The sequence below is a fragment of the Ictalurus punctatus genome, chromosome 11, assembly GCF_001660625.3.
Source record: "Ictalurus punctatus breed USDA103 chromosome 11, Coco_2.0, whole genome shotgun sequence".
NCBI lineage: Eukaryota > Metazoa > Chordata > Actinopteri > Siluriformes > Ictaluridae > Ictalurus > Ictalurus punctatus.
Genome location: NC_030426.2, coordinates 1,044,883 through 1,063,061, shown reverse-complemented (window position 1 = coordinate 1,063,061; position 18,179 = coordinate 1,044,883). Strand labels below are relative to the sequence as shown.

At 38.5% G+C, this 18,179-nt stretch overlaps 1 protein-coding gene across 1 annotated transcript in view; it reads right to left on the bottom strand.

Annotated features, from left to right (window-relative positions):
* esyt1b (extended synaptotagmin-like protein 1b) overlaps positions 1-18,179 on the bottom strand; it is a 112,188-nt gene that overhangs the window by 79,562 nt on the left and 14,447 nt on the right. Inside the window, exons 6-13 of the mRNA XM_017479506.3 lie at positions 17,984-18,073; positions 17,688-17,743; positions 10,661-10,781; positions 10,134-10,310; positions 9,813-9,895; positions 4,688-4,736; positions 2,807-2,896; positions 2,580-2,675 (exon numbers count right to left, since the gene is read on the bottom strand). Of these exons, the coding sequence (XP_017334995.1) occupies positions 2,580-2,675; positions 2,807-2,896; positions 4,688-4,736; positions 9,813-9,895; positions 10,134-10,310; positions 10,661-10,781; positions 17,688-17,743; positions 17,984-18,073 (762 nt within the window). The remainder of the gene's footprint in view (positions 1-2,579; positions 2,676-2,806; positions 2,897-4,687; positions 4,737-9,812; positions 9,896-10,133; positions 10,311-10,660; positions 10,782-17,687; positions 17,744-17,983; positions 18,074-18,179) is intronic.

The window sequence follows — 18,179 nt, the reverse complement described above, 5'->3', positions numbered from 1 at the left end:
ACAGTATAAGTTACAGTACCTTCAATCATGGCAAAAAAGCATTCAGGATGTACAAATGAATAACTTAAGGAAAAAAACTAGTGTAATTTTGTAACTATGGTTTGGAAAAACTTGGGTCACTACAAATCAATACAAAATGATAACATTTCTATCCAGGATGACAATACCCCCATCCACAGGGAACAAGGGCTCACTGAGTGATTTGACCAGTATGAAAATGATATTAATTACATGCTATGGTCTTCACAGTCAGCAGTTCTAAAACCAATTGAACACCTATGGGAGATTTTTGACTGATATGTTAGACAGCGCTCTCTACCACTATCATCAAATAACAATTAAAAAATGGTGTTCATTCCTCCACTGCTGTTCCAAAGCCACATAGAATTTATGTGAAGACACACTGAAGCTGTTCTGGTGGCTTGTGGTGACCCAACACTGTATGTTGTTTTTTTCCCCTTTAATTTGTCACTCATCTTCATATAGTCCAGGAAATATAGGTAGCTTTGTTAACAAACAAGGTAATTATTGAAGCATTTTAACTTCATGAATGAATGAAAAATAAACCAATAACACTGTGCTAATTCAAAAACTATCCCTATATATGTCACTTTTAAACTGTCATCTTGTTGCTTGTTTCTTGTTCTAGTAAGGTTTTTAGTTTCACAGGTTTTTGCCTTGTTTTTCGGCTCTGAATGTGAATTAAATCTACCTCTTAAAAGGCTTTTGTTGCAATACAGTGCATCTGGAAAGTATTTACAGCGTTTCACTTTTCCCACATTTTGTTATGTTACAGTCTTATTCCAATATGGATTAAATTCATTACTTTCCTCAAAATTCTACAAACAATATCCCATAATGACAACGTGAAAGAAGTTTGTTTGAAATCTCTGCAAATTTATTAAAAATAAAAAACAAAAAAAGCATATGTACATAAGTATTCACAGCCTTTGCCATGACACTCAAAATTGAGCTCAGGTGCATCCAGTTTCCAGTGATATTCCTTGAGATGTTTCTACAATTTGATTGGAGTCCACCTATGGTAAATTCAGTTAATTGGACATGATTTGGAAAGGCACACACCTGTCTATATAAGGTCCCACAGTTAACAATGCATGTCAGAGTACAAACCAAGACAGGATTGTATCGAGGCACAGATCTGGGGAAGGGTACAGAAACATTTCTGCAGCATTGAAGGTCCCAATGACAACAGTGGCCTCCATCATCCATAAATGGAAGAAGTCTGGAACCAGCAGGACTCTTCCTAGAGCTGGCTGCCCGGCCAAACTGAGCGATCGGGGGAGAAGGGCCTTAGTCAGGGAGGTGACCAAAAACCCATTGGTCACTCTGATGGAGCTCCAGCGTGTCTCTGTGGAGAGAGGAGAACCTTCCAGAAGAACAACCGTCTGAGCAGCACTCCACCAATCAGGCCTGTATGGTACAGTGGCCAGACAGAAGCCACTCCTCAGTAAAAGGCACATGACAGCCCGCATGGAGGACTCTCAGACCATGAGAAACAAAATTCTCTGGTCTGATGAAACAAAGATTGAACTCTTTGGCCTGAATGGCAAGCGACATGTCTGGAGGAAACCAGGCACCACTCATCATCTGGTTAATACCATAACTACAGTGAAGCATGTGGTGGCAGCATCATGCTGTGGTGATGTTTTTCAGCGGCAGGAACTGGGAGACTAGTCGGGATCGAGGGAAAGATGAATGCAGCAATGTGCAGAGACATCCTTGATGAAAACCTGCACCAGAGCGCTCTGGACCTCAGACTGGGGTGAAGGTTCATCTTCCAACAGGACAACGACACTAAGCACACAGCCAAGATAACAAAGGAGTGGCTACAGGACAACTCTGTGCATGTCCTTGAGTGGCCCATCCAGAGCAAAGACTTGACCCCGATTGAACATCTCTGGAGAGATCTGAAAATGGCTGTGCACCGACGCTCCCCATCCAACCTGATAGAGCTTGAGAGGTCCTGCAAAGAAGAATGGGAGAAACTGCCCAAAAATAGGTGTGCCAAGCTTGTAGCATCATTCTCAAAAAGACTTGAGTCTGTAATTGGTGCCAAAGGTGCTTCAACAAAGTATTAAGCAAAGGCTGTGAATACTTATGTACATGTGCTTTTTTTGTTTGTTTATTTTTAATAAATTTGCAAAGATTTCAAACAAACTTCTTTCACGTTGTCATTATGGGGTACTGTTTGTAGAATTTTGAGGAAAATAATTAATTTAATCCATTTTAGAATAAGGCTGTAATATAACAAAATGTGGAAAAAGTGAAGAATACTTTCTGGATGCACTGTATGATAGCAGTATCTATGCAATATAAAATTAAATAGGATCTTCCTGTAAAAACTTCTAATTGTTTTCTTATTTTAGTCAATGAAACAATGCATGACATTCAAATAAAAACATCCAGTACGAGGAAATAATACTACCTAACATTTCCTATTAGTAAAACAGTCAGAAACATAGCCACACAGACAGCTATTAAGAAGTACTTATTTAACTGTTATATACAATGGAAAACAACTTAAGCACATGAAAAATGAAGTGAAACCTGTGACTCACAGGAAGCGCCTCGGCCTTATCCAAATACACTGTCAAGATGGCTGATGAGGGGGGATGTGCAGTATTACTCGGAACTGTTTCATTTCTTTTCAGAACCTGAGACAGAGAAATAAGGTGTGTGTGTGTGTGTGTGTTAAATCAGAACACAAAGACATACCTCAAAGTTAAACATCTTGCTTCACTACTGTTTAATATAGGTGTGTTTAAAAGTGTATACAGGCATTCACCTGCTCCAGAGTATCAGTGTTGTCCTGCAATGTCAGCCATTCCAGTCTGAGGTGAACACGCCCTGTAGGAGTATCCTTCAAAGTGAACCACTAAGGAGGAAGAACATTAGCCCTTTTGTGATTGAAATTCAATTTTAATTAATTAAGAAAGTGATATGATGAATAATTAATGACTTAAGACAGATGTGCTGTCATCAGTTACTCTATACAGTGGTGCTTGAACGTTTGTGAACCCTTTAGAATTTTCTATATATCTGCATAAGCATGACCTAAACCATCATCAGATTTTCACGAGTCCTAAAAGTAGACAAAAAGAACCCAATTAAACAAATGAGACAAAAATATTATACTTGGTCATTTATTTATTGAGGAACATTATCCAATATTATATATCTGTGAGTGGCAAAAGTATGTGAACCTCTAGGATTATCAGTTTAATTTGAAGGTGAAATTAAAGTCAGGTATTTTCATTCAGTGGGATGACAATCAGGTGTGAGGGAGCACCCTGTTTTATTTAAAGAACAGGGATCTATCAAAGTCTGATCTTCACAATATATGTTTGTGGAAGTGTATCATGGCATGAACAAATGAGATTTTTGAGGACCTCAGAAAAAGAGTTGTTGAAGTTCATGAGGTTGGAAAAGGTTACACAACCATCTCTAAAGAGTTTAGATTCCACCAATCCATAGTCAGACAGATATCAGGAAATTTAAGACCATTGTTATCCTCCCCAGGAGTAGTCAACCAACAAAGTTCACTCCAAGAGCAAGACGTGTGATAGTACACAAGGTCACAAAGCAGCCAGGGTAACTTCTAAGCAACTAAAGGCCTCTCTCTGAGTCCACACTCAGAGAGAACACTGAACAACAATGGTGTGCATGAGTGTTGAAAGGAGGAAACCACTGCTCTCCAAAAAGAAAATTGCTGCACGTCTGCAGTTTGCTAAATATCATATGGACAAGCCAGAAGGCTATTGGAACAATATTTTGTGAACAGATGAGACCAAAATAGAATTTTTGGTTTAAATGAGAATGTTTGTTTATGTTTGGAGAAAGGAAAACACTGCATTCCAACATAAGAACCTTATCCCATCTGTGACATATGTTAGTGGTAGTAACACGTTTGGGCCTGTTTTGTTGCATCTGGGCCAGGACGGCTTGCCATTATTGATGGAACAATGAATTATATTCTATACTATACCAGCAAATTCTAAAGGAAAATGTCAGGACATCTATCCATGAAATTAATCTCAAGAGAAAATGGGTCATGCAGCAAGAAAACAACCCTAAGCACACAAGTGGTTCTACCAAAGAATGGTTAAAGAAGAATAAAGTTAATGTTTTGGAATGGAAGTCAAAGTCCTGACCTTAATCCAATAGAAATGTTGTGGAAGAACCTGAAGCAAGCAGTTCATGTGTGGAAACCCACCAACATCCCAGAGTTCAAGCTGTTCTGTACTGAGGAATGGGATAAAATTCCTCCAAGTCAATGTGCAGGACTGATCAACAGTTACCGGAAATGTTTAGTTGCAGTTATTGCTGCAAAAGGGGGTCCCACCATATATTGAAAGCAAATGTTCACATACTTTTGCCACTCACAGATATGTTCATGAATCATTTACCTCAATAAAAAAATGACCAAGTATAATATTTTTTGTCTCATTTGTTTAACTGGGTTCTCTCTACTTTTAGGACTATTGAAAATTTTATGTTGTTTTAGGTCATATTTATGCAGAAATATAGAAATTTCTAAAGGGTTCACAAACTTTCAAGCACAACTGTATGTGTGCGTATGTCTAGAAAACACATACACACATGAGAAGAGCAACAGGTGCAATATGAATATCAATATGAATTATGTTGTCTTCTAAAAGGATCTCACCTCATCAACAATTTTAGCCTTCTTCACTATTCCCAAATCCATCTTAGTTCTGAAAATAAACATAAAAATACAGCCCTGAAGGAACTCCAGCCACTCCATTTCTATAGTTCTATTGTCATAAGACAATAGCACTATTGTTATCCACTTCTTTAGTGCTATTGTACTACCATCCATTACTGTTCACATTTCTGTCTATTGTTCTTCTAAGGATTATTATTATTATTATTATTATTATTTATTCATTTTCAAGGTTTCAGGGGCTTTTGGGTGCTTAACATGTTCAAACAATTTACATATACGTCAGAGTCACTGGCCATTAGGCCCAGGCAAAAGGTATTACATGGGCATGGTGGGGGGCACTCTGCGGCACCCCATTACAGGGTGCATAAACTTGGAACATATATCATACATACATGTACATATATATATGAAACTCAGTAAATGTATTGTTCTCATCAACACAAACAACTTTCACAATGACACTCATTAGCTCTGTACAACAGGAAGTCAGACATTTTGGATTTTGTGAGAAGCACATGCAGCGAACTTTTAAATACTCGTAGGGGAGTCACCCGACTGTGTCAACATTATGTCAAGACATAGATGATGCTAAATAAAAATAATAGTAATAATAAAAAACTTTATTTTATAAAGCGCCTTTAAAGCAGCTTCTCAAAGCGCTGTACATAAAATCACAGTCCACAGAAAAATAAAACAAATAAAAGTTGCATATGGATATTTGATATCTCAAGCGGTGTGGCCATGGCAAAGGATTAAATTAATAACAAAAAAGGGAAATAGGAAGAGTCTCATATCTTCTAAATGCATTGTCTGATTTAGATCAAATTGTTGTTCTATGTTTGAACATTGGGGCTGATCACATGGATGTGGTTATTGTGGGTCACGGTCATAGCGTCTCCAGCTGGCAGCAGGAAATGAGGCACACACAACAGACTTTGCAATAGTCGTCTTATGTTGACCTGCTTAAATGTGGGCATAATTACACTTAATATTTGCATAACTGTTATATTTTAATTCAAGTCAAATCAAAAACTAGGAGAAAGGCACATAAACGAAGGTATTTTGCACCACCTTAAATGCATGTTTACATACACATTACACATTACTTCATTACAATTAATTAATGGCTAATAATTAGATAAAACATATATCTCTTATCTTATCTATAATGCATTATATCAGCAAATATGAGCTGTATGTTTGGACATGGAAGCTGCTGTAAAGCCAAACATCAGCACAAAACAAGTTACTCTACAGCACTCTATTTACCAGGCATCGTTTTCATATAGCCACCGGGTGGCGATGGCACCATAGTCCTTGGGCCCATCATCGCTACATGCAGCTATATTTTTGCTTTTTAATTTCAACCAGTATAATTTGTTAGTCTTTGTTTTTGCAAAGTATTGCTTATGCTTTCTGTTGCTTGGGTTAAAATTCTGAAAGTTGAGCCTTTGACCTTTAAACTACTTAAATATTTTCTAGTTCACTTTTTTATTTATTTATTTTTTTTTTTACCAAAGGCATATACTAAAGGATAAATGTAAACATACTGAAATTCTAAGCAGTGTCTGTTGTGCTTTCATGTGTTTTTTAGTCTGTGCATTCCCCTACACCAGAGATTTCTGGTGATTGCTGTTGTACTTCTTTACATTCTGCAATGTTCCTTGTGCTTTCTTTGTTTTTCAATTCCTGTCTACTTGTTTCAAGAACAAAGTCATCACCTAAGTTGACTTTACATGCAAAGTTTCAACAATCTGTACCCCATAATGGCAACACTAGTGTAAAAGAGGCATTGATTTCAGCCCTAGAGCTTCTGCATATGCTATTTCAGACAGACTGTGTAACCTATTATCAGATTGCAGCATTAAGGTGCTCTTGAACTCTTGAAGAGTGTCTGCAGCACCCACATTGCCATATGCCGATGCAGACAATGGGCCACATATATTTTTCATTAACAAAACCCAAGATGCCTGTCAAAGTCATCAACTAAAGGTCATCAACTTTTGTGGATCATCCCTGTATTTCTTTGCAAATTCCAATTCTTACTGCTGATGAATGGTTTACAGGGGTTTAGAGGGGTATGGCCTCTATATTTCTGCTCTTGAAGTTTTCTTTGAACAGTGGATTGTGATACCTTCAACCCTGTCCTTTGGAGGATGTTGTTGATGTCACTGACTGTTGTTTTGGGGTTTTTCTTCACAGCTCTCACAATGTTTTTCATCAACTATTGTTTTCCTTGGCTGACCCAGTCGGTGTCCGTTGCTCAGTACACCAGTGGCTTCTTTCTTTTTCAGGACATTACAAATTGTTGTATTGGCTATGCCCAACAATTGTGCAATGCCTCTGATCAATTTTCCCTCTTTTCACAACTTCAAAATGGTGATAAACCTGTATTGTGTTTGTAATTGTTTCATATCCATGAGAGCCGAGTATTTTTGTGAATTTTTGAACAAAAGATCAAAAGGTTAAACAATATAGACAATTTTTCATAACCTTCTTTGCTCATATTTACCAAGGGTGCCAATATTAGTGGAGGGCACTGTATGATGCAAGCAATTGGTTATAATACACAATTCCACAGCTGAATTCCTGTGGAAAACAGGCCATTCCTCAGCTTTTACATAAGCAGAGTGAGTGTGAGGTGCCTCTGCAACATCAGGCTCTGTGTCTACCCCCTTATCTGGATGATTGACTGTGTGAACAGTCCAAACAGACAAACCAGGCAGACTTCATCACCTGGAAACTCTGGAACTAACAGTCAATCACAAGAAAAGATGATCTCAGGACTGAAAACAAAGTGATATTTCATATCAACCACCAAGCAATGCTGAGTTGTCAGATTCACACATTCTGTCTGTGTGAGCTACATACTTGCAGAGGTACCATTTAGGCCAGGATTACTGGTGCATGATTCCCCACTTGCAGCACTGTCACTGACACTGCAGGGCATTCAACCTACTGTACAGTCAGTGTTTCTGCCTGTTGTTGATACTGAAGGGCCCTCTGCACATGGCATCTAATAAATCTAACCTGTTGTCCCAGATAGAACAGTCACTGGGACACAATCTAGACAGCTGGAAACTGTTTTGGGCCCCCAAGTGGCACAATAGAAAAAGTATTTGCCCTATCATCAGGAGATCAAGAATTCGAATCCCAACAGTGCCACAGCTATCCAGGCAAGGTGTCAAGACAGCAAATTTGACCGTGCTCTCAAGTTGGGGGGCTGGCATTACTGTCTCTCCCCTGTCAATCAGAGCAACACAAGCCTATCATGGGCATCTGTGAGCTCACATATACACAGAACAGGACAGATAAGGATTTTCTCAGAGTGTGTTACCTTGCTGTGTGACACAGCACAGGCATGAGTGCATACGCTTTGTAGTGCCTTAATCAGATTATTTGTAGATGCTTTGCTGTACAACAAAGCCACCATAAAGAGGTGCTTGAAAGTTAGAGTTTTCTATATTTCCACATAAATATGACCTAAAACATCATTAGATTTTCACAGTCCTAAGAGTAGATAAAGAGAACCCAATTAAACAAATGAGATAAAAATACTACACTTATTCATTTATTTATTGAGGAAAATGATTCAATATTACATATCTGTGAGTGCAAAAGTATATGAACCTTTGCTTTCAGTATCTGTTGTGACCCCATTGTTGATCAGTCCACCACATCGGCTTGGAGGAATTTTAGCCCATTCCTCAGTACAGAACAGCTTCAACTCTGGGATGTTGGTGGGTTTCCACACATTCTACGCTTGTTTCATGTCCTTCTACAACACTGAGGTCAGGACTTTGTTTTAGCCATTCCAAAAAAAAAAAACTTTATTCTTCTTTAACCATTCTTTGGTAGAACGACTTGTGTGCTTGGGTTCACTGATGCTTCATGATCTACTTTGTCTTGAAATTCAGTTCACGGACAGTTCACGGAGGTCCTGACATTTTCGTTTAGAATTCATTGATGGCAAGTCATCCTGGTTGAAATGCAGCAAAATAGATCCAAACCATGATACTACCATCAGCATTTTTCATAGACAGGATAAGGTTCTTATACTGGAATGTAGTGTTTTCCTTTCTCCAAACATAATGCTTCCCATTTAAACCAAAAATTTTATTTGGTCTCACCGTCCAAAAAACATTTTTTTATGATCTATAGCAAACTGTAGACGGACAGCAATGTTCTTTTTGGAGAGGAGTGGCTTTCTCCTTGCAACTCTGCCATGGACTCATGAACATTAACATTAGCCAATGTGAGAGAGGCTTTAGTCCTTTGTGACCTCAGAGACAAATACATGTCTTGCTCTTGGAGTGATCTTTGTTGGTTGACCACTCCTGGGGAGGGTAACAATGGTCTTGAATTTCGTCCATTTGTACACAATCTGTTTGACCATGAATTGGTGTCCAAACTATTTAGATATAGTTTTGTAACATTTTACAGCTTGATGAGCATCAACAACTCTTTTTCTGAGGTCCTCAGAAATCCCCTTTGTTCATGCCATGATACACTTCCACAAACATGTGTTTGAAGACCAGATTTTGATAGATCCCTGTTCTTTAAAATAAAACAGGGTGCTCATTCACACATGATTCCCATCCCATTGATTGAAAACACCTGACTCTAATTTCATCTTCCAATTAACTGCTAATTCTAGAAGTTCACATACTCTTGCCACATAGATATGTAATATTGGATCATTTTCCTCAATAAATAAAAGACCAAGTATAATATTTTTGTCTAATTAATTTAATTGGGTTCTATTTGTCTACTTTTAGGACTTATGTAAAAATCGGATGATGTTTTAGGTCATACTTATGCAGATATATATATATATAAAAATAAAGGGTTCACAAACTTTCAAGCACCACAGTAATTCAAAATTTTAATTACCAATTAAATCAAAGTTAATTGGTTACTCCAGCTGTAAGTTATGAAACAATATAAAAAATATGAAAAAATATCAACAGAATCTGAGTTATATAAGTTAAAAAAAGACAACTAAATATCCTTGAGGACAAATTTGAAATCCTCTGTAAAAGAAGCATGGCAACATATTAAAGACAAAAATAAATGAATGTACAACAAAGAAAAATGATGATACCTTCCCAGGAAGTCATCCTGGTCTGGATCTTTATCATACACTTCTACCTCCAACTCCTGACCAGGGACTTCATGAACAATTACCTGAAAGACACACAACACAGTCAAGGTGAAACTCAGTATGGTTCACAGAGGACCACTCTCAGAGAAAATGTCTTGATATATGATTTTGTATTTTTTTCAAAGGTGGTTTAAAGGCTGTTTTAGTTTTAGCAAAAACATGTTACTGTACGTTTCAGTAACATGTAGCTTACATCTTGCATATTACTTTGTTATAAAACTGGACGAGTAATGGCTGAGTGTGTGTGTGTGTGTGTCTTACCTCATATACCTCACCCCATTTTGGGCTGTCTGTGTTATCTTTGTGTTGGGATCTGAAGGTCTGTGGCCCCACTCTTATCAATGCATAAGGGTCAGACATGCTTGACATCACACCCTTCACATAGTTATCCTTAGCAGCCAATCTATCAGCTTCCAACAGGTGAATACGGACCACACCCTGAAAAGGGGAAGAGAAACAGGGAAAGAGAATGTGTATATAATTTAAGACCTTCAGTTGGCATGGAAAAATGTGGTCTTATGCGGCCTTCTGCTGTTTTAGCCCATCCACCTCAAGGTGTTGTACATACTGAAATGCTATTCTGCTCACGGCGGTTATACAAAGTGATCATCATAAAACTAGTAAAAATGATAATTACCTAGTTGCCACATGATTGGATGATTGGATAACAGCTTGAATTGAATTGAACAGTTGGTGTATTTACAGATTATTTTGTATAAGAGCAGCTATTTATGAATGAATGGTAAATATACTGTATGTGTGTATATGCTATTGTGTGTGCATGTTACCCTGGGCAAAGGGGAGCGAAGCTGTGCCACTGGTAGATTCTCCACTAATGGGATGGTGAGGCGGTTAGGCAGCACCAGAAAGGAGGCAATGGCATCCATTATCATAGTGTTTGACTTCAAGCTGAGAGAGAATGAAAGCAATAAAGAATAAAGAGTGATTACTGTTTTATCTGCAGGGATGCAAACTCATCAGGGGTGAAAAAGGTGACAAAGATTCAAATCCCCTAGGGGGGTTCGGGGACATGCCTCCCCCAACTGCTCCCCCACCCCCAGTGGCCTGCTAAAGGGGTCATACTATGATTTTTTTTGTGTTTTCCTTCTGTTTGGGAGTGTAATGTATCTGTGCATGTATAAACTCTGCAATGTCCCAAAACTCATATTTTCCCCCAAAGGGAATTATGCTATCTAACAGAGAACACTGCTCCAGACCTGCCCAAAACGCATCGTTTGAAGTCCAGATTTACTTCCGTAATTTCTCTATGTTACGGAGTGTGCTAGCAGCATAATTACCCTCAAAGGCAGCCATGAAGAAAGAAGGCGAGGCTTTATGAATTCAGTTGAGGCTTCAGTGAATGCAGGCACTGGGTGGCTATGGCTCAGGTGGTAGAGTGGGTTGTCCACTAATTGTAAGGTTGGCGGTTCGATTCCCGGCTAACATGACTCCACATGCTGAAGTGTCCTTGGGCACTTCACTGAAGCCACTGACCCCTGAGTTTTTCCTGATGGCAAACTGGCACCTTGCATGGCAACTGTGCTACCATTGGTGTGTGAGTGTGTGTGTGTGAATGGGTGAATGAGACACAATATAAAGCGCTTTGGATATAAATGCTATATAAGTGCAGACCATTTACCATGTTGTGGAGATGCTGTGTGTTTCGGTGCGAAAGAAAAACCTCTTTGTTTAGCCTTCCAAAAGGGACCAAAGTAAGAATCAGTGGTTACTGTTTATTTATTTATTTATTTTCCTGAAAAGTACCATCCGTACCTATGCTTGTGTGCAGCACATTTAATGAAGGACAGCTTCCTGAACCTGGGCGAGTACAAGGCAGGTTACACACAAAGGCTTCTCCTGAAAAGTCGGGTGATTCCCACTTTGCTCAGACAGTCTTGTGCTTCTGAATCAGAACCCGTAAGTGTGTTTGATTATTTTATCTGCTATTGACTGTCCAAATGCGGAGTTTTGTGTTGTGGCTCAGTTGTAGACCTCTGCTAACGTGCTAGCTAAAGTTTGCTAAATTGCCTCAGTTTTTTAATATTTTTTTTGTTTTTATGTTGGTGGTCTGACAGAGATGTTGATTGTAGCTGCTGTTGTGATTCTATCTTGAAAAAGTTTATACCAATTGCATCACAAGAATCTGAGCTTTCCAAATATATATTGCACCTATGTACACCCAGAAACTGTGTACATAGCACAGTTATTCCCACAGAATTTACATCGTAACTGAAAGGTAAGAGAGTTACAAAATAAAAACCAGTGTGAAATGTTCTGCTCAAGTCATGTTTGCAAAGTTGGTTCCGCTTGATTATCTTCATTTTCTGAATCTGACTCGGGATCAAACTGATACGGTAAAACCGATGACATGTTGCTTAGGAGCGGAGAATTTCTTTATAAACTTTGGAGATTAAAGCTAAGTCAAGGGGTGTTACAATTCTGACACATGCAAGAATTTTGGCCAATCATAATGCAACAGGTCACCTGGCCAATCAGAACACTGGGTTTTTCAGAAGGAGGGACTTCCAAGAGAAATCCGAGCATTTTAGGCATTATTTGACAAATAACGTGTTTTTGAACATTAAGGCATGTTAACCTATTTTATTACACGCAATAAACAACATAATTAACATTTAAAAATGTTTAAAAATCATGATATGACCCCTTTAAACTTCAATATGCAGAACAGTGTTACACTGATCTGACCAACCACAAAAGTTAAGTAAATGATCACATATGTTGCCACCCATCTTGCATTTACTCACACAATTTTGTCATTGAATTAGTGAATTAGTCTCATGTTCCAAAACAAATCCAAAAGCAAATTAAATTTAATTATCTTGTGGTTATGACAGTATTAGCCTTGCTAATATATTAGAATAAAGAAAATGGAACCAACAGGGGCAAATTTTAACTTTAAGTTGACACTTTAATGTGAGGAGCTCAACTTGTTTTGTAATCGTCAGGAAAATGGTAATGTTAGTAATGTTAAAGAAGTAGTCCCTACAGTCAGTAACATTAGTTGTGATTGCTAGCGTTAATCACAACAACTCAACCTTATTAGGTTAATTAACAGTCCCAAGCTTGGCACATCGTCTTACAAACCAATTAAGGTTATCAATATTTTTTTCCCATGTCATACCACTTTATTACACATAACTTTATTTATGGACTTTAATGTTGTGAATTCTTTATTGTTCCAGATTTCTTGAGTTAATACTGAAGTCTGGTGAAAATTTCATGTGAATAGCCTCATTGGAAATATACAGTGGCAAGAAAAAGTATGTGAACCTTTTGGAATTTCCTGGTTTTCTGCATAAATTTGTTATAAAATATGATCTGATCTTCATCTAAGTCAAAGGTATTGACAAACATAATGTGCCTAAAATAATGACACAAAAAAAATTCTGATCTTTCATGTCTTTATTGAGAACAACCAAAAAAAACCTCATAGTGCTTGTGGAAAAAGTATGTGAACCCTTGAGTTAATGGCCTCAAAAAAGCTAATTGGAGTCAGGTTTTAGCACACCTGCAGTCTCGTTAAGAAAATGAGTTTGGAGGTGTGGACTACAGCTACTTTGACCGATAAAACCCCCTCAAACTTTTGGAGTTTGCTCTGCACAAGAACCACACGCTTATGTGAGCCATGCCTCACCAAAAAGAGCTTTCAGAGGATCTACGATCAAGAATTGTTGATTTACATAAAGCTGGCAAGGGTTACAAAGTGATTTCAAAGACTTTAGAAATTCACCAGTCTACAGTTAGGAAAACATTCTACAAATGGAGACACTTTGGGACTGTTGCTACTCTACCAAGAAGTGGGCGCCCAGTCAAAATGACACCAAGAGCACAACGAAGACTCATCAGTGAGGTAAAGAAACAACCCCGAATGACCACCAAAGATTTGAAGGCATCAATGGAACTAGCTAACATCTCTGTTCATGAGTCTACAATACGTAAAACATTGAACAAGCAGGCTACGGCAGGACACAATGAAGGAAACCACTGCTTACTAAAAAGAACATTGCTGCATGCCTTAAGTTTGCAAAAGAGCACATTGACAATCCGCAACAGTATGGGCAAAATGTGTTGTGGACTGACGAAACTAAAATTGAACTATTTGGAAAAACCACACAGCACTACATCTGGTGTAGAAAGGGCACGGCATATCATCATGAAAACACCATCCCAACCATAAAGTATGGTGTAGGAAACATCATGATTTGGGCCTGCTTTGCTGCATCAGTGCCTGGCCAGCTTGCAATCATTGAGGGAAGATGAATTCCCAAGTATATCAGACAAACTTCAGGATAATGTGAGAATGTCTGGACGTCAGCTGAAACTGTGTAGAAGTTGGGTGATGCAACAGGACAACGACCCAAAACACTGGAGCAAGTCCACAACAGAATGGCTTCAGAAAAACAAAATCAGCCTTTTGGAGTGGCCAAGTCAGAGCCCAGACCTCAACCCAATAGAGATGCTATGGAATGACTTGAAGAGAGGGAGGTTCAACCAGTTATTAATTCTAAGGGTTCACTTACTTTTTCCACTGCCATTTTGAATGTTGAATGAGTGTGTTCAATAAAGACATGAGGGATCAGAATTTATTTTGTGTTATTATTTTAGGCACATTATATTTGTCAATACCCTTGACTTAGATGAAGATCAGATCACATTTTATGACAAATGTATGCAGAAAACCATGAAATTCCAAAGGGTTCACATACTTTTTCTTGCCGCTGTATTTACTGAACAAAATGCTAACACGTCCAATACTTATTTCCCCCACTGTGTGTGTGTGTGTGTGTGTGTATATATATATATATATATATATATATATATATATATATATATATATATATATATATATATATATATACATATACATAATCCACTTCTGTTCGACTCTTTATGTTCATGGGGTTGATTATATGTCTCAATGATGTTTCACTATGCTTGCCTTGGACTTTGGACTATATTCTAATTGAGGACCATGACACACTATGTCTCATTGTTACCTTCTAGGTGTCTTCCATCTTCATGAAATTTTGGTGAAATCATTTAAATGTAGTCTTATGCTTATGTCTTATGCTTTCAGGAATTAGTGATCTTCAACAATGCTATGACCACTGGGAAATTGAAGAAGGTCAATATATATTTATATATCTCGAATAGCCTCCCCCTACATATTAGATCCTGTGACTCGACTGAATGTTTTAAATCCATGTTGAAAACGCATGTCCACTCTGTTGCATATAATTGTCTTTATATGCATAGAGATTGAATAGTGATGAGTTTTGTGTTTTATTGTGGGTGTTTTGATGTTTTGTACTTTTGGGAGTGTAAAGCACTTTGTTCAACTTGTGTTGTTTTTACATGTGCTATAGAAATAAATGTTGATTGATTTATGTTTATGTTCTCTGTCAATGTTTGTTTTATTTTTCTTTTCTTTTCTTTGAGATGTTCTAACAACTAAAAATATATTTGGTGCATGACTCCCCCTCTTACTACAACTGACTACTTTATTATAGCAAGGGTTGCAAAGTCAAGAAAATCCTACAGAGAGGGACTTCCAGTTGGAGGAGTGAGAAGTTTCTGCTCTGAGTAGTGCTTCTGGTTTTACCTATTATTTCTATTTGTTTGCGTGTGCGACACACCTGGCATCTTAGCACAAGGTTAATTAGCTTTTAATTAAGTCCATTAGAAAGCCAATATGAAAAAGGACATTGCCAAACAAACTATGCAAGCAGCAGACATGACTGCACTGGGCCAGGGGGATGATATCCACGAGCTCCTCGGTGGTATCAGATTGGAGGTTGCTGCACTCAGAGTGGAGATTATATACAAGGTGAAATCCTCTATTTCGGCTGTGAGAACATCGCTGCAAGCGCAGGAGCAAAAGCTGAAGGAAGTTGAAGAATCCCTCACTGATGTGGATGGCTATGTTACTGCCCTTGAAACCAGTTGTGCAGCACTGACGAAGGACAATGAAAAAATTAGGGCAAAATGTGAGAATAATTTGCATTCCTGAGCACTCTGAGAGCGTGTGCCCATCCGTATTTGTGAGAGAAGCAACGAAATGTTGGTTCAATACATTGTTGACTGTTCAATGGATATATACAGACTTTCCTTGTTTCCATAGGACCAAACGCACTTGCGGAGTCCCATGAATAATGGTAGTTATGGACAGTCAACATTACAAGCAATGCATTTTGTGATTCAAGTCAGGACAGTAAATGATTGGTTTGTTCTGGGTGCTTGCTCATCTAAGTCATATCACAGCCAAACCGTGACTCAGTTTCCCAGGAGGCACCGCAAACTACAAACATGGCCGCTGAGGACTACACTTCCTACACACGCACATGCTCGCCTTCCCCGGAGTTCTAACCTCACACACCTGCACCTAATCACACACACACCTACTCACAGCATAAAAGGAACTTTGGGAACATTCAGATGGCGCGAAGTAAACTTTCAGTAGACTTGACTTCTCCAAGCCTTTTCATCATGTTTTTGACAAGTGACCATTATGTCTGCTCTCGACCCCGATTTCTGCCTTGCCTTGTTTTGTTTGTTTGCCTGATCACCTGATCCCTGCCTGTTTCACGACCACGAACTTTGCCTCCCATCTCACAGAAGAGCTACTGTAGCACAAATTGCTGAAAAATGCTGGCTATGATAGAAAGGTGCCATAACACACAGTGCATTGCAGCTTGCTGTGTATGGGGCTGCATAGCTACAGACCGATCAGAGTGCCCATGCTGACCCCTGTCTAACACCAAAAGCACCTACAATGGGTATATGAGCATCAGAACTGGACTATGGAGCAGTGGAAGAAGGTGGTCTGGTCTGATAAACCACGTTTTCTTTTACATCATGTGGATGGCCAGGTGAGTGTGTATTGTTTACCTGGGGACACGATTGCACCAGGATGCCCTATGGGAAGAACGCAAGCTGGCGGAGGAAGTGGGATGCTCTGGGCAATGTTCTGCTGGGATGCCTTGGCTCCTGGCATTCATGTGGATGTTACTTTAATATGTACCACCTACATAAACAGTATTGCAGACCAAGTACACCCCTTCATGGCAACAGTATTCCCTAAAGGCAATGTGTCTTTCAGCAAGATAATGCAACTTGCCACAAAATTTCTTTGAGGAACATGACAAAGAGTTCAAGATGTTGACTTGGCCTTCAAATTCTCCAAATCTCAATCTGAATGAGCATCTGTGGGATGTGCTGGACAAACAAATCTGATCCATGGAGGCCCTACCTCGCAATTTACAGGACTTAAAGGATCTGCTACTAACATACTGGTGCCAGATACCACAGCACACCTTCAGAGGTCTTGTGGAGTTCCATACCTTGATGGGACAGACCTCTTTTGGCACACAAGGGGGACCTGCACAATATTAGGCAGGTGGTTTTAATGTTATGACTGATCGGTGTATATACACGGTATGTTATGCTAACAATTTTATGCTAAAAAAATGAATAATAGCAAATTGTTAGCAAATTCACTTAAGTTTTTGAGTGTGTTACATTCCAGAAAGATCAGAAAACTGCACTGCATGCTACTGGAAGCAGTGCTGATGCGAGTCAGACTGGGGTTCCTCAAGCGCTATTTCATAATAATGCCTGTATGATTTTTTAGGAAAATATTATTTTAATAAAAATGAAGAACAGTAATTTAAGAACAACTAAAAACATCACAATGGACGTACAACTTAATATTTTTTAAATCAACAAGCTTTTAACCAGTTAAAATAATATCATCAAATTGTCCCTTTTTAAAACAGTTATTTTTACTTGACTCACTTGAGTCCTGGAATGTCCAATAGGTTGGTTAGACCAGTCCAGTTGATGTCCAGCTTCTGATAAAGAGGAGAAAAAGGAGAAAGTCTGATGAGGAAGAAAAGAGGGAGACTTGGCACTTCCAGAACAGAATAATCTATATTAAAAAGATCAAGGTAGGTACATAATAGTGTGAAAGTGCAGCACTGATATAATAAAAGACTAAACTAAATCAAGTACAGACTTATGGAAAATGATTACAATGAAAAGATGAAAGGTATAGATGACTGCAGAGGAGATGTAAGTGTACAGGAACTTACAGGCCTACGGATGAAGAACATAGTAAGCGCTCCTACAATGGGCACATTGCCGATCAAAGGCTCCAAAATCACTCTCATCATACCACTCAGCTGAAAAAGACAGTGTTAAAGAATATTCCTTCACCTTCATGTAATTACTCTACTCTTGGTACAGTAATTATAGTTTATTCAAGAATTACAATATAGCAATAGTAAT